This window comes from Chaetodon trifascialis, chromosome 16 (genome assembly GCF_039877785.1).
Source record: "Chaetodon trifascialis isolate fChaTrf1 chromosome 16, fChaTrf1.hap1, whole genome shotgun sequence".
Taxonomy (NCBI): Eukaryota; Metazoa; Chordata; class Actinopteri; order Chaetodontiformes; family Chaetodontidae; genus Chaetodon; species Chaetodon trifascialis.
The window spans coordinates 16,187,010-16,211,804 of NC_092071.1; the positions used below are offsets into that span (position 1 = coordinate 16,187,010).

A 24,795-nucleotide genomic window follows, 5' to 3' on the forward strand; every position below is an offset into this window, starting at 1 on the left:
CAGCACACCAGAATGAAGTCATGGCTTGAGGTGACAAGTTCAATTCATTTGTGCTGTGCTTTCCTTTAGTTACGCGTCTTTGATTTTGGATGATGTGCTTTTCTAGTTGACAGCTTATTTGTTGCAGAATAAGGAGCATGCCTCCAGGCTGCTTTGGAAAAATTGATACCACCTTAACACCTTCAAATCTTGTGCTGTTATATTCCTGAAAACAGCAGTGAGGTGAGCAAATTCATGATCACAGCCCGTACACAACAACCTCTACAGTGCATTAGTAATCAATCTATCTTGCTGTGTGCATGCAAACACAAGAAAATAGATCGCAAAATCCCTCTGCGTGTGTGTGTGTGTGTGTGTATGTGTGTGTGTGTGTGTGTGTGTGAGAGAGAGAGAGAGAGAGAGAGAGAGAGACTGAGTGGGGGAGACAGGGAGCAAAGGAGGATTTTGTTAGATCAGCATCTTCAGAGTGGGGACTTAGGGTCTTTCCCTTACCAAGGACATATGATGTAGGAGTGCTGTCGAGGAGAGCAGGGAGGGGAGGCAGGCAGCAGAGAGTGATGGCTCTAGTTTGGCAAGGCTTGGGTCGCAAACAGAGGAGCTGAAGCGCTGGCATCAGCCGGTCGGCGCACCGAGAAAAGAGTACAGAGCTGGATGGCACATGAGTGAGAGAGAGGCGCAGGTGTGTCTTCAGTGACCTAGAACAGCCACTTCAAGCATGCATAAACACACATACTGTACTCACACACTTGAACGCATCATCATATATAAATTTACATCAGTGATAACACAAATGAATTCATATTAGTGTAATACTTGTTATCCAAATGTAGGAAAAAGCAAAATGTGTGTTTCCACCACTAGAAACCGCAAATGTAAGATCTGACATGTTTACATTACATTCTGTAGAGATCCAACATTTTGAAATATACAATATTTCTTCTCAGTTTAAGCTCATGTTTAATCCCAAAAAGATGCCCACACAAATATACATTGATGTACTGCACACGTCTAGTATTTGAAGTCATATGTTTATAAAAATTATATAAGATTGACATTATGCTCACAAGGGCACTTGTGAGCCTAAAATATGGAAATCAGGGATGATTATTAAAAAATCTGAGTATTATGATGACGAATTGTGGTTTAGTACAGGTAGAAAGCCTAGACCCCAGCTTTGTCAGTACCTGAGCGAGATCCATACTGTTTCAGTTCATTGTATATCATAATGGAGCTTTTCTGTCGAGCTGAATAGTGAAACAGATGTAGGATATATTATACAAAACATGTAGTATGCAACATGTTAGAAATGCCATTAGCACTAAAATCTTCATGTAATCCTCATGTCTCTTTTCTCAAGGTCAAAAAACAATATTTATCATTTTCATTAGTTTTCTGGGTTTGGGTGAAGCAAGTGGATGAAGTCACCTTGTCTGCTGCCGCAGGGCTTCAACCTTCTGGACAGCAGCTGTCCAGCATGTTGGGGGTCATAAGCAATGGAATGAGGGTGGGTCCTGTAAACATTACAGCGTGACACAAATTTTAAAAAGTGTCTGACTTAACAAGTTAGACTTCCACTTTTTCACAGCGGCCGGCTGTTACCCACAACTGTGATTTCATTGTGTTTACAAACATTATTACGGCAGTTGGCTTGAAGCTTACCAGGAAAACCTGGCATTAATATGGCCAGTGTTAGACTGTACATACACATTGCAGTGATGTCTTAAAACAGTCTGCCGTGAACAAAAAGAGCCATTCTTTCAGCATCAACAAGGTGGCTTAAGATTGTGAAGTGAGGGTGAATCAAAACCTAAGCATCCCTGTCTAATATTATATATGTGTTATATCCATGAAGTTTACACAGAGATTCTAGAATGTACAAAGATTACACAAGGATACACTGACTGTGTATGTATGTATCTACTATCTATCTAGTGAGTTAGATTTTAAATTCATATCCATCAATACAGTACAGTTATGTCTCAAAAACGCATCTAACCAATAAGAATGAACTGCGCTTCATAGAGCATTTACAGAAAAAAAAAAAAAAAAAAACAATACTTACAAACTTAAGAATATAATTTCAATATCAGGCTCCGCGGACAGCTAATGATTGAGTTTATCATAAAGGTTGCTTAGTAGGTGATATAATGGCGCCGTGGTGAGTACTTACGCCCCCTTGTGGGCATCCGAAGACACAACACGCTTCAATCACAGTCTGCTTCTTTTTGTTTAGCCTTTAGGATTCTGTTTGTACACTATACATCCGACTGATAAAATGGAGGTGGAATATAATTCATGTCTTTTCGTGTTGAAGTCTATAGTTCGTTGCTCTGCCTCAGACTTGCACGTCTTTATCATGCTGCTTTCTCTCCAGCAGTAGAGGGCAGCATAATAATATGTCTAACATGCCAAACAGTGTCAACTTTGTGTACGAAGAAGAAGAGTAAGCCAGGGTGGCTAGCTGGTAGCGGTGTAGACATGTCAGAGAAGTGACAGCAATGCTAACTTGGCCACACTAGTAAGTGAGTTATCAGAAAGTGTCTGGAAGCTCAAAGCAAGGATTTTAGAGCACGAAACCTCACCAGGTGCCCCGTGTAGAGAGTAGGCAAACCACTAAAACCTTACGGATCCCGGACCTGTAATATCTGACAACCGCTGGTTGGCTAGCATTAGCTGGCTAGCTGGGAAGCTCCCAAAAAGTAACGTCACGGTTTGCTTCATACAGTCATGTCGGCGGCCGGAGACTTCGGAAACCCTTTAAGAAAATTTAAATTGGTCTTTCTCGGGGAACAAAGTGGTAAGTCTGACGCTAAAGCTGATGCTAGAATTTGACTTATATTATGCTGGAGATGAAGCTAACATCAGAGTTTAATGGATCGGTCGGGTGATTAACGTGAACCAGTTAGCTAGCTAACATTAGCCGCGTAACGTTAAACTTGGTACAGCCATTGGATTTCGACACCGTAACTGAAGTGCTTACAGACGCTGGATTCATGGAAATACAACCCGTTTTCTTCCTGATAAGATAAGTCATGTCTCTGACGTGTCTGAGCTGATTTGTTCGCTTGTCAGCAAAGTTGCGTGGCGAGCTGTGATAAAAATACTATTAACGGAGACAGTGGCAGCTAACCTTAGTACAAACTTATGTGTCAATGAAGTGGTGAAACAGAGTGCTTAACATTTTAAGTAACACTAGCTGTTAGACTGGAAACTGCTTTCAGAATAGTAATATCAGTTGTATTTCGTCTTAACTTTACAATTAATTTGATTAAGTAACAGGAGATGAGCTGTGTTTACTGGTGCGTTCAGAGGAATGCGACAAATCTCAGTTAAAGTCCACAAAAAATATTGCTGTAATTACACAGGGAGAGTTGGTACAGCCCAATTACCAAACCTGCCCAGTGGCATTCCTACAGTCCCCCTACTCATTTCCCCCTTTTCCAACCAGGCTGAACACAGGGTGTACTTGTACTGGAAGAGAAAAGGCAGGCCAGCGCAGCTGTTAGTATATATCCATACTCACTAATCATGCAACTGTTTTCAAAGGTTAAGGCGTGGAGTAGTTTATTGTATAGTCCATTAGAGTACTTCCCGATACCTCAACTTCAGGCATGCATTGATACAAAATATTATTATCATACTAGTACTCTCCTTAACCCACATTTAAAGTCTGCGCACTTCACTGCATGGAAGACGTGGGATTAATTTTAAGTATTATCATTTTATTTGTATGGCCAGGCACTGCTGTGGCGCTAAAAACAGTTGGCAGCCCATCGTGACTCAATGAATATAACACTAAATGTTTTGTGACATTAATGAACAAACTGTAATGTGGATTCATTCCATGTGACAATACCCAGTCTGCTTAATAATGTCAGTATCAGCGCTGATGCTGACTGATCGGTGCATCCGCAGAGTAGAGAAGTAGTGTGCAATGTGGGATTCATGTATGTAGTAGTCAGGTTTGATGCATTCTCTCTGGTTTCATGTATTTGTGAACTCTGAGGTTGTGTGGAAGGTCGAAACATTTTTATTTGCATAAAGACAAATAAATCTAAATGGGATATGGTCGTGTAGAAAAGATTACAGTTTCTCCTTTTCCAGGAATTATTTTTCTGCAGGTATTGTCTCCTGTAATTTCACCTTCCACTCCCACCCAAGATAAGACGACCAGACTTTGTTTGTCAAACAGTCTGTGCCAAGTTGTGGTTCTTTGTAAAATAGTAAACAGCAGTGTTGGCTTCAGCCGTGTCACCACTTGATGCTAAAGTGTAACTGATAATGTAACTCGAGCTCAGCAAAACAGTCCGGCTAGGCTGGCAGCACTGTCCCCGGTGCTTAAAGCAACCTCACGAGTGACTCTTTCCGATGTGCCACAAGTGATGTTTGACTAGTGAATATCAGCAAGGTTGAAACTTACAGCTGCCGTGTTTAGAAAACGTAGTAGAGTGTGTTAAATGACATTATAGTTTTCCTGTATAAATATGGAGCACAAAAACATCCTCAAAGTTGGTCAGTTCAGGCAGTAAAGGCAAAACATTAAATGTAAAAAGGGAAATAAATGGGGAGCCTGGTTCCCAACCCAACTTGTCTCTCAACATTCCTCACCCCCTCAGCCTCCTCAGAGGCTCCAATGATTCACCACCACACCTATTAATGGACAATAACTTTCAGAGGGGAGGGGGAGTTACTGGAGAGGCTTTAGGCAGACTCTTCATCTGTTGTTCATAAACTGTACACAACTTTGACATTGAAACTTAATGTTGCCTCTTATTTGTCAATTGTGTGTATCTTACAGTAGGCAATCCATTTCATTGCAGGTTTGTGTGTGTATGTGCACGTGCCCACTGATTAATCTAGAAAACTGATGTGAGTGTGATTATTGCGCTTACAGTATTTATTGTTTCTGTTTGCTTTTAGTGGGAAAGACGTCACTGATCACCAGGTTCATGTATGACAGCTTCGACAACACTTACCAAGTGAGACGCACACCTCCACCTGATTTTATCACCAATGATAATGCTCATATTGTTCTTAAATTCTGTTGGATTACAGTTTTGTATATTTAACCACTTGTTGCCCATTTTCAGGCCACAATAGGAATAGATTTCCTGTCGAAAACCATGTACCTTGAAGACAGAACAGTAAGTTTGTTTTGTTTTTGTGACTACTGGTGTTTAATCAGTGAGGGGTTGTTGGTGTTCTTGTCTTTGTCCTGATTTGTAGAAACTGGCTCAGTGACTTTAAGGTTTTGCTGACGGTATATCAAGGGGCTCTCAGATACTGATTGCTGACACACTTCAGTTACTAGCACACACATTTGTACTGCCTTCCAAGTATGAGCTGGATGCTGTACCTCCTGGACCGTCCTCCCTCTCTTTCTTTGTTTCTTCCCTTATCACAAGTTTTCTTCCTCTTTTTCCCACCTCCCCCCTATTTGTTCATTCATTCCTGTTTTGAAATTAAACACCTTACTTGATCAAGAGAGGAGGGCTGATGACAAGTGAAGGGTGATTATTTCTTTCCCCACCCAGGCCCAGACACCTCGCTCTCTCTGGTGGTCATTCACTACCTGCATGCACGACACTCTCTCTCTGTCTGTCTTCTCTCAGTCTTTTCCCATTCGTCTAAATTTATTTACTTTTCTTTGAATTTGCGTTTTGCCACCATAGCTTATCTCATTTCTGACCTCAGTTTTTCTTGTTTTATTTTCATCCCTTCTTTTTTTCCCCTCTTTTTTCTCTTCTTTTATTTGTCCCCCCATCCCCTCCCCCTGCCTGCCCCACAGATCAGGTTGCAGTTGTGGGACACAGCGGGGCAAGAGCGATTTCGTAGCCTCATCCCAAGTTACATCAGAGACTCTGCCGCTGCTGTCGTAGTGTATGACATCACAAGTAGGTGGACTGCCTGTGCACTCTGATGTTTTATTAACATGCCACATTTGCCTCGTCCTCTGATATGTGTACTATGTTTTTAATGTTCAAAAACAAATGACTGTCCGTTCAGTTCCACTTAAACGCTACCGTTACTAAGCACACATTATTTTATCATTTTAAAAATCTTCCAATTCCAAATGTATCCATTGGACTTGGTCAGGATTCGTACAACTTGCTACTTCCTGTCACAAACTGGCCCTTTTTCACAGCTGAGGCTTCTTATCTCTTGAACGCTGATGCCCTGCTTCCTGCTTCCTGCTTCTCCCTCATCTCTCTTTCAGATGTCAATTCCTTCCAGCAAACCACAAAATGGATTGATGATGTGAGGACAGAGAGAGGAAGTGATGTCATTATCATGTTGGTGGGAAACAAGACAGACCTTGCAGACAAAAGGTAATCTATTCCTCCCTCCTCCTCCTCCCTCTGTGTCAATGGACTCCCTCCTTTAAGAGCATACTAATGAAGCCATTGATTGTTGCTGCTGGCCTGTCAATACTGAGTTACTCAGCCTTTCGTGGATGCCAAAGCTTTGATTGTCTTTTTTCACACTCCATTTTCACCTTTAACAGATTAAACTCGTACATAGATTGATAGTTTTCAGCTGTGATTTTTGAAATGATTTGATCTGTGTGTGATCCACTTTATCCACCTGTTTCTTGAAGTAAGTTGTGTAATGTCTTTCGCTGTGCATCTCTTAACCCCCTTATCTACCACAGGCAAGTATCTATTGAAGAGGGTGAGCGGAAAGCCAGAGAACTAAATGTTATGTTTATTGAGACTAGTGCAAAAGCGGGCTACAACGTAAAGCAGGTAAGAGTGCGTGTGAGCCGTGCTCTGCCGCCATGCTGCAGATGCTGCCACCTGGGCTCCACCTCCAAAGGTCTCCAAATATACCAGCAACTGGATCTTAGAGTCATCGCTCATTTTTTGTCCAAATTTAAAGCCTGCTGTCCTTGCTGTGGAGCTCAGCTAAGACAACGAATAGCCCGAAAGACTACTGGACGACTTTTGGTCTTGAGCAAAGGTGGCAGTAGCAGCAGGAAGGGGCACGGCTTGTTAGTCCACTTCAAGATAATCACAGTCTGTATTTGTTTTTCCCCTGTCCTCTTGTCGATGTCTGTGGTGGTATGTGTGTGTACCTGTGGATGTTTGTGTGTTGTGCGCGGTGACTCGTGGCTCATCAGACAGATAACCACAGAGGAGGGAGAACAGAGAGCGAAAGAGATGAATGTTCTGTTTATTGAAACAAGTGCAAAGACAGGCTACAATGTCAAACAGGTAGAGCGTGCGCAACTGTGTGTGTGTGTTCATAGTGCTCGTGCTCTCTTCTGATCGCCTCCTATTCCACACACGCATGCGTGCATAAAGATTTAAACGCCCACTTCCCCTGGTGGAAAGTGAGGTGTGTGGATTTTTTTTTCCCAAGCTCTCTCCCACCTGCTAGAAGCAATGATTGGTAATGGCCAACCTTTGACCATACAGCTCTAGAGGTGGGCCAGGGTTTGCAAACCAGCACTCTCCCACTCCACTGATCGGCACAGTGGCAGTAGATCTGCTGTGAAATCTGCATGTGTTTCAATTTAAATCTATGTGATGCTGTTTATTCGGGTGTGGGCATGTTGAGCATCGTCATACATTCACCATTATCTCTTCAAAATTCACTGAATCCATCGGTCACTTAAAGTGCTCCAAGCTCTATCAATGGAAGGTCTCAGTAAGGCATAATTACACCCTCTTTTCAAGCCACTTCTGCAGTGAACAAACATGGCCTCGCAGTCGCTCGAACACATGCTGCTAAATTCAAATCACATTTGGAAAAGCTGTGGTTGGCGTCTTTCTCTGCGCGAGCTTCAAGTGAACCTGCTAAATCATGTTATGGGAACATACACAGCACCTTATCTTGATTTCATCTTGTGTTTTTGTCATGCTTCTGGGTATATTTCCTTGTCTGAGAGAATACATCTGGTTCTCTTTCCCTCCAGCTCTTCCGTCGTGTGGCAGCCGCCCTCCCTGGCATGGATACTACACAGGACAAGAGTAGAGAGGACAGTATCCTTTGTGGACATGTCAGTGTGTGTGTCTGACATGACAGAAGAGGGTCAGGAGGTCTCTTTGCTCTCTTACAGATTAGCCCTGCCAGAAGGAAGTTCTCGGGCAGCACTGTGACATCTAGTTAATGTTGTTTAACCCAAGTGTCCCTTTTGATTTATTTTACCAGTAAGGCGACATATTGTGCTCCATCTCTGGACTATTTTACTGGGTTTAATCTTACATAAGTACTCTATGGAAAAGGTGGTTTTAGATCATAAAATACTCCTCTAGGCTGCAGTCAGCTTGGATATAAATGGAATAAAATGGATTAAAATCATCAGTCACTCAACTCAACTCAACTCAACTGATACCAATTCCTTAAAGTTTTTTGCAATACTAATTTTATAAAATTGCATTACACATTCCAGTACAATTAGTCACCTCAGAGGAAAGCTGTTCAATGACCTGGGAGCAGATGGAGAAACCTAATTAACAGTAGAGGGCAGCATTACACCATTGTCTCATCCAAGTCTGCCCAATCTAACATTACTTTTGTAGTATTGAGAAATAGTAGGAGAGTGAATCCTCTTACTTTTTCTGTGTTAAAGAGCAGCTAACCCAGGTCTGACAACCATCCACCTCTCAACTTCTGCTTTTACCTGTGGGTCTGTAACAAACACCACGGTTGCCATCAGAAACATTCTCCGCCATGGTGGTGAGGAGAGGATGAGCCAGATGCAGGTTAGCACTACTTGCTAGCTAACAAGCACCACAGACTTTACTTAATTATCTGTGCAGATAAGCAGCTGGCGATAACAACGTAGTGTTTCGGTACCCAGCCCCGTCTGTAACATTAGCCACCTCTCACTGTGTGTGAGCGTACTCTGAAATGGATGACGTGCAGGGCTGAGTACTGAGCCCTAGAATTTTTTTGGTACTGACTGACACACTATGTGCTCTTTGATCACATAGTTTATAGCCAGTTTGAGAATATTTTATTTAGGCAAATTTCATAACAAACCTCGCTGTGTTTTGTGAAATGGGAAAACTGGGTTTTGTAGGAAATCCATGCTTATATTTCCCAAAATAAGGTGTCAAAAAAGTCAGAACTCTGTAGTTAGTATTCAGCCCCTCAAATAAGAGTTAATCTGACAACCTGAGTTTGTATGTATGTTAGTAAGTATGGCTTAAGAACTTGTAAAAGGTGTATATCCACAAGGAAATTCAAGAATTTCTGTGATACATTAACAGTTTTCCATTTTTACACCTTTTACAAATGATCCCTGCAGGGTTTAATGTCGCATCAAAGGAACATAAAACAGGACCTTTCTTCACAGAGTACCATTTGTTTGGAAGCGTAGTGGGTGAGGGTTGTCATAAAACTGCGAGCTGACACAGTGGCTGATGGTTTGTATGGTAACCCTGGATTAAATTTGGATACAGATCATCATTTGGCTCTGTACCTTGTCATATCCTGCAGTAGAAAACAAAATGTCAAGCAATTCTGTCCAAAACTTGAAAGTTGTAGCTCTAATAATTTAAGCCTTAAAAGCAGTTGTGTTCACCTCTATCAACGAGTCTTGTACCTACATGACAGGTTGCATTTTTCCCATTTTGTGATGTTCCTTAACTCCTAAACCCTTCAGTGATAGACATTAAGCTGGAGAAGCCACCGGAGGTACCTGCCAGTGAAGGAGGCTGTTCGTGCTAATGCCCGCTTATGTCATTGCTAAATGTTTCTCTTACCGACTTTTGCTCAAATCCAGTCGGTTTTTCTGTATCTGTACCCTTCACTGCACCCGCCTCTGTTCCCCAGCCTGAAAGAGAACACTACGTCCGTTATCCTCACCTCAGTGGAAACCTGCTCTCTCATCTCTCAAAGTCATAAATCACTTAATTGAATATTTGCACTGTAACATACATGCATTGAAACAGTATTCAAGGCTTACTGGACTCCTGTTCTGTCATTTCAAAAAGACAAAGATGGCCAAAGAGCAGTGAGTCACAGCCAGTTTGTGTCTAAAGATGACTGTTTGTACCAAACTGAAAGAAAGAAAATGTGTGTTTAAGACCTCAAATCAAAGTATGTGTGAGGATATTCTTTAAAAAGTTGAACATTGCTTTAAGCTTAGTAAGCACAATGTGGATGTTTTGGTGCATTTGTCGGTTAACATAATTTGTGCTTTTGTGATCAATTGGCGGTGAACTTCATGAACTGTTCTTTAACTGTGTAGAATAGTACATGGAAACAGTTGCAGAGTTGTGTTGAAGTAAGGCAGTTGGCACATGTCAGTGTTGACGTGTGTACTGTATACACCCACGATGCAGCTGGATGTGGACGTGAGCTCATTTCAGTCTCCGCACCAGCAGAGTCACTCGTCTCCCTAACATCCTCCAGCATGACAAGACCAGACACAGCACTGCACAGTGTGAGACCAGCACCAACACAACACCTACTACAAGAACAACACTATCACGACACCATCCACATTACCGTCCTTCCTCTCTGCCCACTCTTGACCCTTGAGATGGAATATTTTTACCCTGGCTTCCATTTTCTATTACCTTTTTATTTGGATAGATCCTTAATTTTTGTTGTTGTTTTTTTTGTTTGTTTTTTTTTTCTAAAGACTACTGCTATCATAGATTAAAACTGTCTTTGATGATCACGTCTGAGGAGGATTTTCAAATATATTAAGATTCATAATTGTAAAACCCACCATAAACATTAGATATGCAGATATATGCCTTTTGGAGTTTAATTGTAGAGGGCCTCCTCGGCTTTGGGTTTATTTAGTTAAGTTTGGGATGATTTCTGAACACTTAAAGACTTCTTTGCTTGTTTTTTTTTTTTTTTTGGCATTGATCTTTTGTTAGTGATTATACTACATGTGTATTTAATCCACAATGACTTGTAATATTTATTTCCATTGGATTCATGTTTCCTTTTTTTTATGGCTGTTAATATCGTCATTTTTGGTATGAGTCCTGAATCGCTAATAAAATATGCATCCATCTGGACCGCCTTTAACAGAATCAGTAGAGAGGGTCTGCTGTTCCCTCTGCCACCTGTAAATGGCAATTTGATCGTACTGATAATACCGTGCAATTTTTGTGTGAATTGGAGGAGTCTGATTTGTATAGTATAGTTGTCCTTAACGTTTTCTGTCTGGAATGGTTTTAAATGAAAGAATAAAAATACACTTGTCACCGCTGCTGAAAATCATCAGTCTTATTGACAGCTATACGGTCTGGATTCAGTGATTTGCATTGTGCTTTTTCTATGATTATAAACTAAAGATAAGATACTGTGAGTGTTGTGGAGGTGATGTGTTTATGTGAAGTCTTTAGCTTGGGTCTCAGCATTGTGAGCCACAGAGCTAGAACAACACTACCAGTAGCTGTACTATTAGGAGTTAACTGGTTACTCAGCCATGTGGACTGAATGACCGATAAATAGTAATCAGCCTGGTTATCTGTCCTGAAGAGCTGGACCTGGATTAATAGGTTTATTTGACAGTAGAGAATCTGACTTGTAAGTGCAGGGAAAGCACAGGTGGATCTAAGAGTAGTAATGATGGATCCCAAATATGCCATGCTGCAGAGCCAGCATTCACAGTAGCTGATACATTAAAATAGAATCCAACCCTTATTCACACCTAGTGTCTAAGGGACATATTAGGGCAGTCATAGCCACCTGTAGCAGGGCCAAATTGAAAAGTGCCTTGAAAGCTTAGGTTTATAGTTTCACATAATTTGATTAATTGATTGAATTCTGCACCATTACCTAATATTGTGGCCCTGTCTTTTGGAGGGGCCCTGGGTAAAAGTAGCAGTCGTGAGGCCACAGTTATTTTAGTTTGTATTCATCTCAATAGATTACCTCAAACTGCTCTGATGGAGTACATAACAGCATGTGTGTCTCCCCCACGGTCTACGATTGGTTCATCCATTATTGCAAGTCTCGCGAGAGTCCCCAAGCAGCTGTTCCCCTGGAAACCAAACTATACAACCGCTGCTTTTGAGATTTAATTTTGGCAAAACTTCGCTATTTGAAGAGCCACGTTCAGGGCGGACACACTGAGCTTTAAGTCAGTTTTAAAGATTTAATTCCATAATGAGCAGCGACTACTACAAGACGCTGGAAATAAACAGAAATGCAACGTCTGCAGACGTCAATCAGGCGTAAGTTCTTGTTAAACCATCAACACTGAGTTAGCTAGCTAGTAAGACGTTAAACCTTGAAATGACATGTTTTCTGTCAGTCTGTGCTGCTTATTTTCACAGTTTTCCTCGTTTATCTCATGTAGATATCGACGTCTTGCGTTGAAGTTTCACCCTAGTTGCAACACAGAAAGAGGAAGCGCCGAGAAGTTCTGTCAGCTGGGAGAAGCGTACGATGTTCTGAGCGACCGTAAGTAGAGCAGGCAGGCTGGATCAGCGTATGCTGCATCCCACGTGAGGAAGAAGCTGGGAAAATGTGCAATAGTTATATAGTGCTTTCGGTACATCTTCATTTTCAGGTCGTTTTTCTCCAATGTTGAGACCTACTATTGTTATATATGTCTCAAGATGAATTAATTAAATATTATGGTCAAGTAAAAGGTTTGTGCTGCTGAAGATTGAGAGGAAACTACTGTAAGGCTTGAAGCTTAGTTTATTAACAGGTGATCTGACTAAAATGTGACTAAGTAAAGCTAATGTACAGTGTGCATGTGCTTTTTTCTAATAAAGGCTACATCGTCTGACTGAATAAAAATCATCCACCTTTTAACGATATTTTATATTGTTAGTATTTTGACAGCATCTATTGCATAGAGACCAGCAGCGATAAAAATGTGTCTGTTCTCTGTGACAGCTCGAAAAAAGGCAACCTATGACAAGTTTGGTGAGGAGGGTCTGAAGGGCGGTATCCCACCTGAGTTTGGCAGCGGTGGGGCTTGGTCATCTAAATATGCCTACCATGGGAAGCCAGACAAAACGTTCAGACAGTTCTTTGGAGGCGACAACCCATTTGCAGGTGTGAAAAATAGACCAAGCGGTGAATGTGCTGCTTCGTTAAACTTCTTACTAACTGCATGAGCTCTATTTTCTTTCTTTTTTCTCTCTTTTTTTTTTTTTTTTTTTGGCAAGACTTCTACACAAATGACGCACCACTTCAGTTTGGTGGCCTGCAGCCACAACTAGTGAAGACTCAGGACTGTCATATAGAGAGAGACCTTCACTTGTCCCTGGATGATCTCTTCCATGGATGCACAAAAAAGATTAAGATATCCCGCAGGGTAAGAGCAGCTACTGCAGCTTTGGAGTGGTTACATTAGATCTAAAAAATGAATCAAAGCGAGATGCAAACAAACACAGGGATTGAAATGCACTTTTTGTTTTATTGGTCTAACAGGTTATGAATGAGGATGGACACACATCGAGCATCAAAGACAAGATCCTGACTATAGATGTGAAGCCTGGGTGGAAGGAAGGCACAAGAATCATTTTCTCCAAAGAGGGAGATCAGGTGAAAGAGCTACACAAACTGTTTTCTATAGACATCTGTAATAATGGTCACTGATAGCTCACCCAGTCTGATGTTCATGTTGTTATGTGATGGGTGAGTGAATTCATCAGTTGGTATAATGTGTTATTTTTTCATCCTTTTAAGCCCTTTCATAATTTCATGCAAGTGTTTCTGCAGTCTTGTCAAAGATCAAAGTTAGTATGATTATTTTTCAGTTTGAATAAGAACTGCAGTCCTGACAGGTGAAAAATGTAAAGGAGATTTGACCTGCTGTTGTTCTACTTCTTCCGCTTCTTGTGTCCAGTTGCTGCCTGTGCGCGAACGGTCAGAAAGAGAGCTGATAATATTGAATTTGTAATGGTTTTCCCAGTTTGGCTATGCTTAGCATAAGTTCTTAAGTGTATGGGGTTAGGATGAGTTATTTCGGTTAAAACAACGCTTTGGTCATAGTCTCCAGTTGTCCTTTATTTCCGTGCCGTGTGCAAAATTTCTCGCAAAAATGTGTGCTTTGATCTGTTTTTTGGATGGTGGTGCTGTCCCTGGTGCTGATTTACCCAACTGTTGCCCCATAGTTAATTTCTTAGTCAGTGTGGCTTCATTACGTAATGTTAATGTTTTACCTCATCAGCTTCATTGATTTTTGTAAAGATATTCTTATTCTGAATCTGATGCAGCAACATGTTTCAAACAAGTTGGGACAGGAGCAACTAAAGAGTGGGAAAGATGTGGAATGCTCCAAAAACACCTGTTTGGAACGTTCCACAGGTAAACAGGCTGATTGGTAACAGGTGATGAAGAGTGAGAAGCACTTTGCCAAAGCTGAAGAAAAGGGGTTTTTTTTGTGCAGGATTTTAAGTATATACATTTTGCAACAGTGCAAATTTGTGCAAATGTGTGCTTCATCATGAGCACCACGTTATATCGCCTCATGTTTGAGATGATTTTGATGGACCATGATCAAGCTGTTGACCACACTTTTGAATCAGGTGAACATAAAAGAGTATAGTGGTTTGACGTGAATCATTGAGTAAAGAATATTTTGGGGGAAATTCTCAAAGTATATTTAATAATTCAGTTGTTAAGGGTTATGCTTTCCACTGGATCTGCTACATTTCACCAGTAGGTGGCCTCAGCAGATCACTTTCACGGTGCTCACATATGTTTATATGAGTAAAAACGCATAGTAATGAGGACCCTGGTTTCCATTGCTGCTTTTGCTTTGTTTCGTGTGATTGAGTCAATTTTGGTTAAAATGAAGTATGTGCATAGTAACAACTTTAACACTAAGCTGTGTTTTAAGGAAAGAGCCTGACTAATCATCTTTCTGTATCTGACTTTTACCTTTAGGGGCCAAACAGCATCCCTGCAGATATTGTGTTCATAGTGCGACAGAAGAGTCATCCTCTGTTTGTTCGACAACTCAATGACCTGATCTACAAGGTGCAGATATCTCTGGAGATGGTGAGTCATGTTAATGAGAGCCAGAATATTAGATTTCATTATTACTCATACTTAAAGATTCAAATGAAGTAGAATAAACACTTAACCTTTTGCACAGGCTTTAACTGGGTTCTCTGTGGATGTGGAGACACTTGATGGCAGGCTACTCAGTATTCCCATCAATGACATTGTACAGTAAGTGCTTTTCTACATTAAAATCGAATATTAAATGGAATTCGTGTATAATTCTGTAATTATATTCATTTCACATTAATCTCAGAGTGAATTATTTGATCATTAACATCAGAGCAGGAAGAGACAAACTTAAGAAATCCAACCGCTTTGTATAAACGGTACACTTAAACAGAGACATGTCTGGGTTTCAGCTGCGTCAGTGAGCATTTTTTCTGTGTCCGATTTGTTTGTCATATCACACCAGCCCTGCGTACAAAAAAGTGGTGACTGGAGAGGGAATGCCGCTGGCCCAGGACCTTTCCCAGAGAGGAAACCTCATCATTACATTTGACATCGAGTTTCCAGAGAAGCTCTCTGCTGAGGGGAAGCATCTGATCAAACAAGCTCTCAGTTTAAAATATTGATCTCTTTTAATATGAGTGTTGCTGTCTGACGACTAATGATTAACGTGGTTACATTTTGGTCATGAGAGAGAGAGTATCACAACTTGAGTTAAAAATATACACTTCGGGCAAGAAAAAGTAAAAAAAAAATTAAGCAACACTCCTGTGCTACGAATCAGCCCTCTGACAGACAGCAATGGTTACAGTACAGTTGTGCGGTTGTGAGTCGCCGCCATCATGGCGCGTTTCAGCTGCTCATATGTTACAAACATCACCACGTTCCAGGAGCCCAGGCGCAGGAAAGATGGCATGAACCTCAAGAGAAAAAAACAACAAAATAACATGATTGATTGCACTCAGTCCAAGTTAAGTTTACAGCTGTTGGTCTCCTCCTTCTGCTCTACAAATGATTTATATCCTCAGTCATTTCTGTATTGTCCATGCAGTCAATGCTTACCCCTTATAAAAGGCAAACGGTCCCTCTTTGGTCATCATGGCAGCAGCACAGCTGAGGACACTGCTGTACTGGCCAAAAGGAGCATTCATGTATCTTGTCTTGACCACATCAACAGGAGAGGCGATCACAGTTGTGCATAGGCCTGCACCAAAGGCTGATACCAAGTGGCAGGGCAGATTATCTGTGGAGTAAATGCTCAAAGTTACAGCTCCAAAGAGATCATGTCTCTGCACCAGGTTGTACTGCAGCCATTGTTTTACCTGTTAGTGGAGTGGACCTAAGGAGTGAATCCTTGATGAAATCATATGTCACCAGTTCAGTGCAGTTAACTATAGCGTTTCGTGCAATGTTTGGAGCTGTGCCTGCGTGACAGTAATATAAAAGCACATGAGAAGACTGATCATAACGAATGAAATTATATGCTCCAACACTTATATAATCCTCTTAAGATCAAGCCACCTTTCCACAGACCACGGACGCCTTCTTCCTTAGCAATGGTCTTGTAAGCATCGATGGTACCACAGTAGCGTCTGGCATGCCCAGGAGACCTGGCCTGTGCCTGGAAGCGGACTTTCACCACATCTGTCGGCTGTGCAAAAGCAACCGCCATGGCACCAGTAGTACACCCTGCAAGCAACCGACAGCCTATACCAGCATCTGAACCAGAGAGGAGGGAGATGTCAGGCCTGGTTGGTGCAGATCTCCCAAATGATAGATAATTAGAAGACATTCATAGATACTCACGATCAGAGCCTTTAGTGTAGAACTGTTTCACAGAGTCGTAGAGACCAATGCGGACAGAGGCGAAGCTCATCTGCCTCTGCAGTCCTGCCACCAGTCCACTGTAAAGACTCCTGGGCCCCTCTGTGCGCACCATGGTGGTGATGGTGCCAAACACTCCACGATACTTCACTGCAGACTCTTTCCCTGTAGCTGCTGAAGCTCGTGCCTCTCCTTGGATCTGTGCAGGGTAAAAGCATGATAAGCAAGGATAAGAGATGATGGAGGACTTCAGTGTAGCTTCTTCAGGTGTAAAGACACTAAGTAATGCATAAAGTGCTTTATGGACCCACTCTATTTGTTTAATGTTGACTAAACCTACAGTTTATACATAGTGTATTTACATATGTGCAATATCAGAATTTGATATGTTGATGGGAAGTTTAATATTCGTAAAAGGCTTTTTTACCTGCAGCCGCACTTTGGCTGTGTCCAGGGGAAAGGTGAGCAGGTCAGCGATGCAGGCCGCAGTCCCTGCTCCTACAAACTTCACTGCCGCTGACGGAGGAACGTCCGCAGGTCCAAATCCAACCATTTTCCAGAATTATTTTGATCAATAGAAGGATTGAAGAGCAGCTTATTAATGTGGACAAGACAAGAAGCTCCTCCAATTTCTGAAATAGAGAGATCCCAAAACACATTCCATTAAAAAAATGAATGTATTTTATGTAAACGCTGGAGGAAGCAGAAAGCAGGTTGTAGTGATGCTACATGAAAGACAGCTGTTCAGAGTATTCTGTGAAAACAGGGAAAGACCATCGTGTGTTAAAAACACTTTGCGAATTCAATAGCACAAACAAATAGCTTCTCTCATTCTACATGTCATTTTGAAATCTGAATTTTGCTGAGTAATTCTTACCTTTACTGGATCAATTTAGCACAGAAACATTGGAGATCAGGATTCTCTAAAGGTGTCCCTCTGGCTGAATTTTGTCCCAGCTGCAAATTGGTTTCCTTTTTTTTCCATAGAAGTTTTTTCAGAAATGATGAGCCTTAAAATCATACTCCAAATCCTGGAAAAGACTGAAATAAAATCAAAAAAACAATAGCAGTGGAACAGTATACTACAAATATGGCAAGAAAACAGACATTTTCAAGATTTTGGTTGTACCGTGATTTGATTGGTGGAAGTTAAGATGCCTGGTGAAATGCCTCTCCGAGCGACAATGTCCAAATGAATCAGAATGGAGAAGAAGCAGTAGTGTGAGGAAGAGAGCCGTCTCTTTAAATACTGTGGCGTTACATCATGGCATGTGTTGTTGTTGGGACCCCTCCCCCACTGCTCCACTCTATAGGCTGCCTGTTTGTCAAGTGGACAGGCCATAAACCTGTCTGACAAACAGCCTGTGGTTGTGTTTGACTGGTTTGTGTTTGCCTGAATTTTGTGTTCATATTTACCCCTGATTTGTTGATATTATCAAGCTTCCTCTCTATTGTGTCCTCAGACACCAACAATAACAACAACAAACATGAAAACCCCACAGCTGTGATTGATAAGACAGCTTCAATACATTGAGAGTCGACTGAAATGTGAAAATAAAAAAGGCTGCTTTGCAAAATAGTTTTTTCTCGCTTGCTAAAACTAATCAAGTCAGTCATCTCTTTGAAAGTCTGTAGGCGTACATACAATAACATCATGGTACAGAGAGCACAGGCTTGAGGAGGAAGTGCTGAGGGTTTCTGAAAATACAAGAACACGCTGTACATCTCCAACTGAATCAGATCTATGGGTTCAGACAGAACAGACAGCTGTTTGTTTGTGTTTTCCGTGACCCATTGTTCCAGCGAAGATTAATGAGGCGCTAGATTGAAAGAGGCTGTTAATTACTTCTGTACAGTTAGTCAAAACTGTAGTATACGAGTATGCAACTTTTGGTTTGTTTGTTTTCAGCAAAAACATACTGCAATTTTGGATGTAAATTGGCCCATGGTATTGTGTATCTGAACAGTGGTGTGTGTATGCAAATATATTTCCTGGACAGGGTTGTGTAATACAACGCAGCACTGTTTGTTTAATGACAGTAGTTGTACTGTAGTACTGTAGTGGTTGTAGTGAAGTTGTAGAAAAGTGAGTGGATGTATGCGTATATGTATAAATGTATTGCAAACATGGATACATTTACATACAATATAAATGGATTTATACAGAATACATTGTTTGTTATTGAGACTGGCACCATGATGGCAGAAGGGATAAAACGTGCTTGTTCACATCTTAGTGTCGTGTGTGTGCGACCAGATGGAAGTAGAGTGAAGAATCGGCTGCAGAGGGTCATCCAGGGTCATGTGGTACTGTACGGTGAGCGCCATGCCAGTGACTGCACTGTTCCTGAGATTTGATTTCGGAAGCGGCGTGTGTAATACGGGACGACTTGTCTTTGTTGAAGACAAGTTGTCGTAGCATTTGATATGACTCGCAGATTGGATTGCAAATTGCAATGTTATGAATGAATGTTTGGGTACATGTTGTACATACATGATGGCCCTGTGCCTCCGTACTTTGGACTGCCACAAGTGTGAAACTGCAGCACTTCCCAATGAAGGTCCTCTAAACAAAATCATTTATACAGAGGCCCAGTGCAAGAACCCTGATATCTTTCTCAGCTATTGAGAAGCTGGATCACTTCACAAGTCTGGTCATTCAGGCCACGTCGGCTGAAATGTTCAGATGAGTGAATTTCTGTCAGCCGACCTGACAGAACAAATACCTTTCTAATCTTAAGCAGCCACTGATTTTTTCTTTTTCATCCGGAATTTGAGAGGAAGGCCTCATGATAAGAGGACATAAGTCAGGTCAGTACATAAGACTGCCTGGTAACCTTCACAGATGTACCAAACTTAAATACTATGCTGCATGTGAGACAGGCATGTTTTGCTGACAACTGTTTTTCCCAAATCAGACAGTCAGAAAATGATATTCTTTATCAAACTGTGAAACTTTATTTCACACAAACTGATCTCCTTAATCATCAAATATATATATATATGTGTGTGTGTGTGTGTGTGTGTGTGTGTGTGTGTGTGTGTGTGTGTGTGTGTGTGTGTGTGTGTGTGTGTGTGTGTGTGTAAAATTAAATAACAAAGAAAAAATAGCATTTAATTGACCCATTTTGACTTTATTCCAGCATTACAACACATTTATGACTTATCGACCAGCAATAAATCATGCTATTTACAATACATAGCACATAAATGAACCTAGAACCCGCTGACCACATGAACACTCCACAATACAGAACACTACGTAAGGAACATAGAAATGGTCACTGGTGAGTCTCTATTGCTTTCATGGAAAACTTACCCTATATAACAAATAAAATTGCACTGTAACGTTTTTCACATTTTCTCACAGCTCATTCTTGTAAACATTAACTATCATTCTTCAAAGCTATGTAACAGTCAGCTGGTCAAGGTTTTAAATGCGAAGATTGGATAAAAACTTCTGGAGTTAACCTTTCACATCCATCTCTTACACCTGAATAGCATTTCTGTAATGCAGGCGCTCACCATTAGTGCATACAATGTCTATTTATACTTGAATCCTTCAATCTTTTCTGGTATTGCAACAATGCCCTCAGAGTATGTGTGCATTCAGGAAGTCAACAAGCTACAGCTTCCTGCCATGAGCTGCACCCACAGGCCTCTTTTCCCAACCACTGGTCATCACTTCAGTGTGGTGAATGTTCAGACTGCTTTGTCCTCGTAGTCCCGTCTGAAGAAACAGCCTGACAAACGACAAGGTCAAAACGGCGACTCCCAGTACTGTTGTGCCCTGCTCATGCCTCTTTTAATTTGTTCATACGTCACAAACATCACAATGTTCCAGGACCCCAGTCGCAGGAAAGAAGGCATGAACCTAAAGGAGACAGAGGAAAGACAAGTTGAGGAGTGTCCCTGACAGGTTATTTCACAGCTGTGCAGTTCACTGTTGCATAAGCATGTGTTTACCCTTTATAGAAGGCTGTGGGTCCTTCGTGTCTCAGCATGGTGAAAGCACAGTTGATAGCGCCGTTGTACTGGCCAGTCCCTGAATTCATGAACCGTGTTTTGACTACATCCACAGGAGAAGCCACGACTGTTGTGCAGAAGCCTGCGCCGAAGGCAGCAGTGAAGTGGCACGGCAGGTTGTCTGCAGGGGAACAGAAGTCACCATGTTTGGATTTGGATGTGAACGAAACAAACTGGACCAATTTCTGCCGTTTTTAAATTAGTTTGCTTTGCCACCTCACCTGTCATTAGGTCATACTTCAGGATGAGTTCTTTGATTATGTCATAGGTCACCAGCTCTGCACAGTTTACAATGGCATTACGGGTGATGTTGGGCATACAACCTAGAAGAAAGGAGAGGAGGGTCTTCACTGCAAGTGGAGGGGGATTTTTTTATGATAAGTAATAAATGTAACGTAATTTTTTTAAAAAATTTGAAGTAAAAATGGCACCTTTCCAAAGCCCCCGTACTCCTTCATCTCGGGCAATTGTCTTGTAGGCATCCAGAGTGCTGTTGTACCTCCTCCCTCCATCAGCCAGTCGTACTTGGGCTTGGAAACGCACCTTCACCACATCTGTGGGTTGTGCAAAAGCCACAGCCATGGCTCCTGTGGTGCAGCCCGCCATGAGCCGAATGACAATCCCAGCACCTGTGCAGCATGAATGTTTTAGTCACAATGAAGCAGTGGGAAAGATGCAGCCTCATTCATGGAGCACAGCGATACTCACTGTCAGTGCCTCGGGTGTAGAATTGCTTCATGGAGTCGTAGAGGCCAATTCGGACAGAGGCGAAGCTCATCTGCCTCTGGAGTCCTGCCACCAGTCCACTGTAAAGACTCCTAGGCCCCTCTGTGCGCACCATGGTGGTGATGGTGCCAAACACTCCACGATACTTCACAACATTGCCCCCTTCAGCTTTCTGAGACTCTCCCTGAATCTGCACAAAAGGGGAACATTCAAGGATAGTTAGCAGCAGATTTTAAAAAGTATTGATTGCACATATTTGAAACAAAACGTAAAGTTAGAATGAGCCAAGCCCTTTTAAGCATCGTGCGTCACACCTGTAGCCTGACTTTGGCTGTGTCCAGTGGAAATGTGACGAGGTCAGCTATGCAGGCTGCAGTGCCTGCTCCAAAGAACTTAACTGCAGCAGAGGGCACCTTTTGCTCTTTGGATTTCATGCCAACCATTTCTGCACCTGGGTCGATGACATAAGTGGAAAAATTTGCCCTTAATGATATTTGCCCTGGACACCTGCGTATGTCACATCACACACACCAACCACACGCAAGGAAAATCATTACTTAGCTTAGCAAGCCCGGCGCGCACACACAATATAATTGTTATTTTCATTTGCTCTGATTATACCATCTACACACATACAGTAACCGTGGTGAAATCCTGACTGTACCAGTAATTCTGAGTGTACTAATTTGTAAAATGCTCATGCTAAACATACGCATACCTGTAAAAGAAGGTATAAAAAAGCTTCAAGTTTTCTCAAGATGTGCACTAGTCTTTGGAAGCGACTCTGTAGTGGAAATGCCTTGAGCCATAAACTCTGTTAGAAGTGAGCCAGCCAACATACCACCACTGAAAAAAACAACCATTTACATTTATTTGTGACCGGAGCAAAAATTGTGTGATTGGTTTCATGCGTTTCATTCATACTTTCATTCTAACTGTGTGGTGCATTCTGCTTCGGTTCAGAGGTGCAAAAGACACTCGCGCAAAAGCAGAAATAATTTCAACATTGAAATACTTATAAATATTTCATGTTCTTTATCTACTACTTAAACATAGACTTACATGGATTGAGGTTGGAAAAAGTAAAAGCTACCTAAATACCTTTTCCAGAGAAGTTATAATCCAACACAGGAGACGGAAGGTATAATCCTTTAGGCACTTAGATCCTTTAGTGTCCTCATCTCATGTTGTTTGCTTTCTGTTCACTGTTGAAGAAGCTCCTTGAATTTATAGGCACCTTCTGCACATGACGGTTGGGCAGACTCACAAGGAATACACATTTGTTATGTGTACCCCGTGTTTACCAGAGTGTGCGAGACACAGTTGGATATTTGAGCACTTGTTGATCTGCTCCTAAGAGTGTGAGTATGGATGCCTGGTATGAACTCAAGAATTTGCAGTTGTTTCACAGCTAATTGTAACACTTATTTGTGAACATTTTGAATTCATTTCATGTTTTAAATCCACACACATTTACATAAAGTTTCAGCGTTAACATGTAGGGATACCAGCTCATGTTACTACACTGAGCTCAAGGAGCAAACCTCATGTTTCTATTGGCTGTTATATGCGGCCAATTGGAGAGGGAGGCCTGTCTGGATTCCCTACATGTTTTCATAGGGCATTGGATTAGCTGACAAGAGTACTGTGGGAGACAACATTTCCACTACATAGGGCTCAGCTGGAGCTCAACTGATAGAGTGTGTGCCATGTATCAAAGCTGACTCCTTACACAGCGTCCCAGGCTTGAGTTCAGCCCAGGCCCTTTCATGCATGTCATCCCCTCTTTCCCTCCCCTGCCTTCCCCGTCTCTCCACAGCTGTCATAATGATAATAAAGCAGAAATGGCAAAAGACAACTTTCCTCAATATTGGTGCCCCACAAAAAAAATGCAAAGAAGCTCAGGAGTTTGGGGAATTCCCTCTTCCCTCCTCCCAACGAGTTAAAGGTACCACGGTGCTTCTCAGCCAATCCATACAATGAACAAGGGTGGGTGGATGCACATGGCACCTGTGTGCAATCATTCAAGGCATTAGCATCCACCCAAGCAAACTAGCAGCACCCACAAAAATGGGAATGTGTAATGGAAGGGTGTGAGAGGGGAGGAGACACTTTGTCAGAGGAGTGTTGGAGTCCTGTGCTTGAATGCCTCTGCACATGTGACTTTCCATAGCAGCTCCATGTCAGCTACCCGGCAAGCTTACGTCAAGTCAAGTGGCTGACTATGCAAAAATGTTCCCTCTACACAATGTTCCTCCTGCTGTTACATGTGCCAGGAAGTGGTTCTATTCCCCAAACTGTGCTACATATTCTTTACAATGTTACGTGCACATCAGTGTTTTCCCCATAGATTGCTGCTTCATCTGTTTGTCTCTACACTACGTGTCCCAGTACTTTAATAATGTGTAGACATACAAATAATGGTAACTTCATGCTCCATGTGGCATATTTACCAAAACCTTTGAAGGTGTTTTGGGAAACAAAGCTGAAGAAAAGTCTCAATTGAAGACAAAGCTTGAAGGGAATTATCCACTTTAATAGTATTCAGCTGCATTTTAAAGGTTGGATTCATGAATTTTGATTTCTTTCATTATTTCTAATTCATAAGGCAAAGATGGGTAATGCCTCACCCTTAATCCCGGCAGAAGAGGGGAGCTGCTTTTACCACCTGCTTTCTTGGACTTGCACTAAAAACAGGTCCCTGCGAACTCTGTCCGAATAACCTTTAAATACAGAGTCAGACCCGTAAACAACTCAGTGGTCTGGCTTCAACCAGCCTGTACTGACCTCCCTGGCAGCCCCTGAAAATGAAATTGAGCAGGCATGCTTCCGTCACTGTCGTGTTCTCCTGCACTCGAAATACCACGAAACATGCATCAGTGTTGTGAAACAGCTAATCTCCGTTACGCTGCTATAAATACAGACCATTACACTATAAATAAAGTCAGCCGCTGCGTCACCTGAAGGTTAGTGGAGCACACAAGCGTGACCCATCACTTCATCAGTCACAGAACCATTTGCACGCATTATTTTTCTGAAGTATAAGGTAAGGGATGAATGCGAGGACACAAATTCTCTGGGTTCAATTGTTGTTGGCTCTTCAATTGATTTCTTTAGATATTCACTAAGTACCAAATCAGATCCATATATATATCTATACATATGGATCCTACATACATGTATGTCACCACCTAATTTGATCTGACCAAAGTTCCCTCAAGCACCATGAAATGCTTTCCAGCATACCATCAGAGAACACACATGGTCTGCCTTTTGAATGTGGCCCATGAACAACAAGCCACATGTCCCACATGTGAGTACATTGTT

The 24,795-nt window shown here is 41.8% G+C and overlaps 4 protein-coding genes across 7 annotated transcripts; 2 read left to right on the forward strand and 2 right to left on the reverse strand.

Moving 5' to 3' along the window:
- The first annotated feature begins 2,435 nt into the window (after nucleotides 1–2,435).
- LOC139344502 (ras-related protein Rab-6A) lies at nucleotides 2,436–11,190 on the forward strand. Of its 3 annotated transcripts, none has more exons than XM_070982742.1 (8): nucleotides 2,436–2,797; nucleotides 4,921–4,979; nucleotides 5,091–5,144; nucleotides 5,789–5,894; nucleotides 6,218–6,329; nucleotides 6,653–7,214; nucleotides 7,919–7,985; nucleotides 9,614–11,190. In XM_070982742.1, the coding sequence occupies exons 1-8, from the start codon at nucleotides 2,728–2,730 to the stop codon at nucleotides 9,676–9,678; spliced, it is 1,095 nt and encodes a 364-aa protein (XP_070838843.1). In that variant the 5' UTR covers nucleotides 2,436–2,727; the 3' UTR covers nucleotides 9,679–11,190. The 3 variants fall into 3 exon arrangements, with proteins under 3 accessions (XP_070838843.1, XP_070838844.1, XP_070838845.1); XM_070982743.1 differs by having other exon boundaries at nucleotides 6,653–6,746; XM_070982744.1 differs by having other exon boundaries at nucleotides 7,121–7,214.
- Nucleotides 11,191–12,084: 894 nt separating this feature from the next.
- On the forward strand, nucleotides 12,085–15,518 carry dnajb13 (DnaJ heat shock protein family (Hsp40) member B13). The gene is made up of 8 exons (XM_070982648.1): nucleotides 12,085–12,152; nucleotides 12,278–12,381; nucleotides 12,826–12,987; nucleotides 13,101–13,249; nucleotides 13,366–13,479; nucleotides 14,827–14,940; nucleotides 15,038–15,114; nucleotides 15,359–15,518. The coding sequence occupies exons 1-8, from the start codon at nucleotides 12,085–12,087 to the stop codon at nucleotides 15,516–15,518; spliced, it is 948 nt and encodes a 315-aa protein (XP_070838749.1).
- On the reverse strand, nucleotides 15,398–17,919 carry ucp2 (uncoupling protein 2). Of its 2 annotated transcripts, XM_070982646.1 has the most exons (8): nucleotides 17,846–17,919; nucleotides 17,594–17,747; nucleotides 17,144–17,348; nucleotides 16,699–16,915; nucleotides 16,414–16,611; nucleotides 16,215–16,316; nucleotides 15,955–16,135; nucleotides 15,398–15,812 (listed from the first exon to the last, which is right to left on the reverse strand). In XM_070982646.1, exons 3-8 carry the CDS (start codon nucleotides 17,267–17,269, stop codon nucleotides 15,698–15,700), a joined length of 939 nt encoding a protein of 312 aa, XP_070838747.1. In that variant the 5' UTR covers nucleotides 17,270–17,348; nucleotides 17,594–17,747; nucleotides 17,846–17,919; the 3' UTR covers nucleotides 15,398–15,697. The 2 variants fall into 2 exon arrangements, with proteins under 2 accessions (XP_070838747.1, XP_070838748.1); XM_070982647.1 differs by lacking the exons at nucleotides 17,594–17,747; nucleotides 17,846–17,919 and having other exon boundaries at nucleotides 17,144–17,379.
- Nucleotides 17,920–20,182: 2,263 nt separating this feature from the next.
- On the reverse strand, nucleotides 20,183–22,641 carry LOC139344567 (dicarboxylate carrier UCP2-like). Its single transcript, XM_070982852.1, has 7 exons — nucleotides 22,570–22,641; nucleotides 21,783–21,919; nucleotides 21,451–21,658; nucleotides 21,174–21,371; nucleotides 20,964–21,065; nucleotides 20,683–20,863; nucleotides 20,183–20,590 (listed from the first exon to the last, which is right to left on the reverse strand). The coding sequence occupies exons 2-7, from the start codon at nucleotides 21,909–21,911 to the stop codon at nucleotides 20,476–20,478; spliced, it is 933 nt and encodes a 310-aa protein (XP_070838953.1). The 5' UTR covers nucleotides 21,912–21,919; nucleotides 22,570–22,641; the 3' UTR covers nucleotides 20,183–20,475.
- Between the last annotated feature and the right edge of the window lie 2,154 nt (nucleotides 22,642–24,795).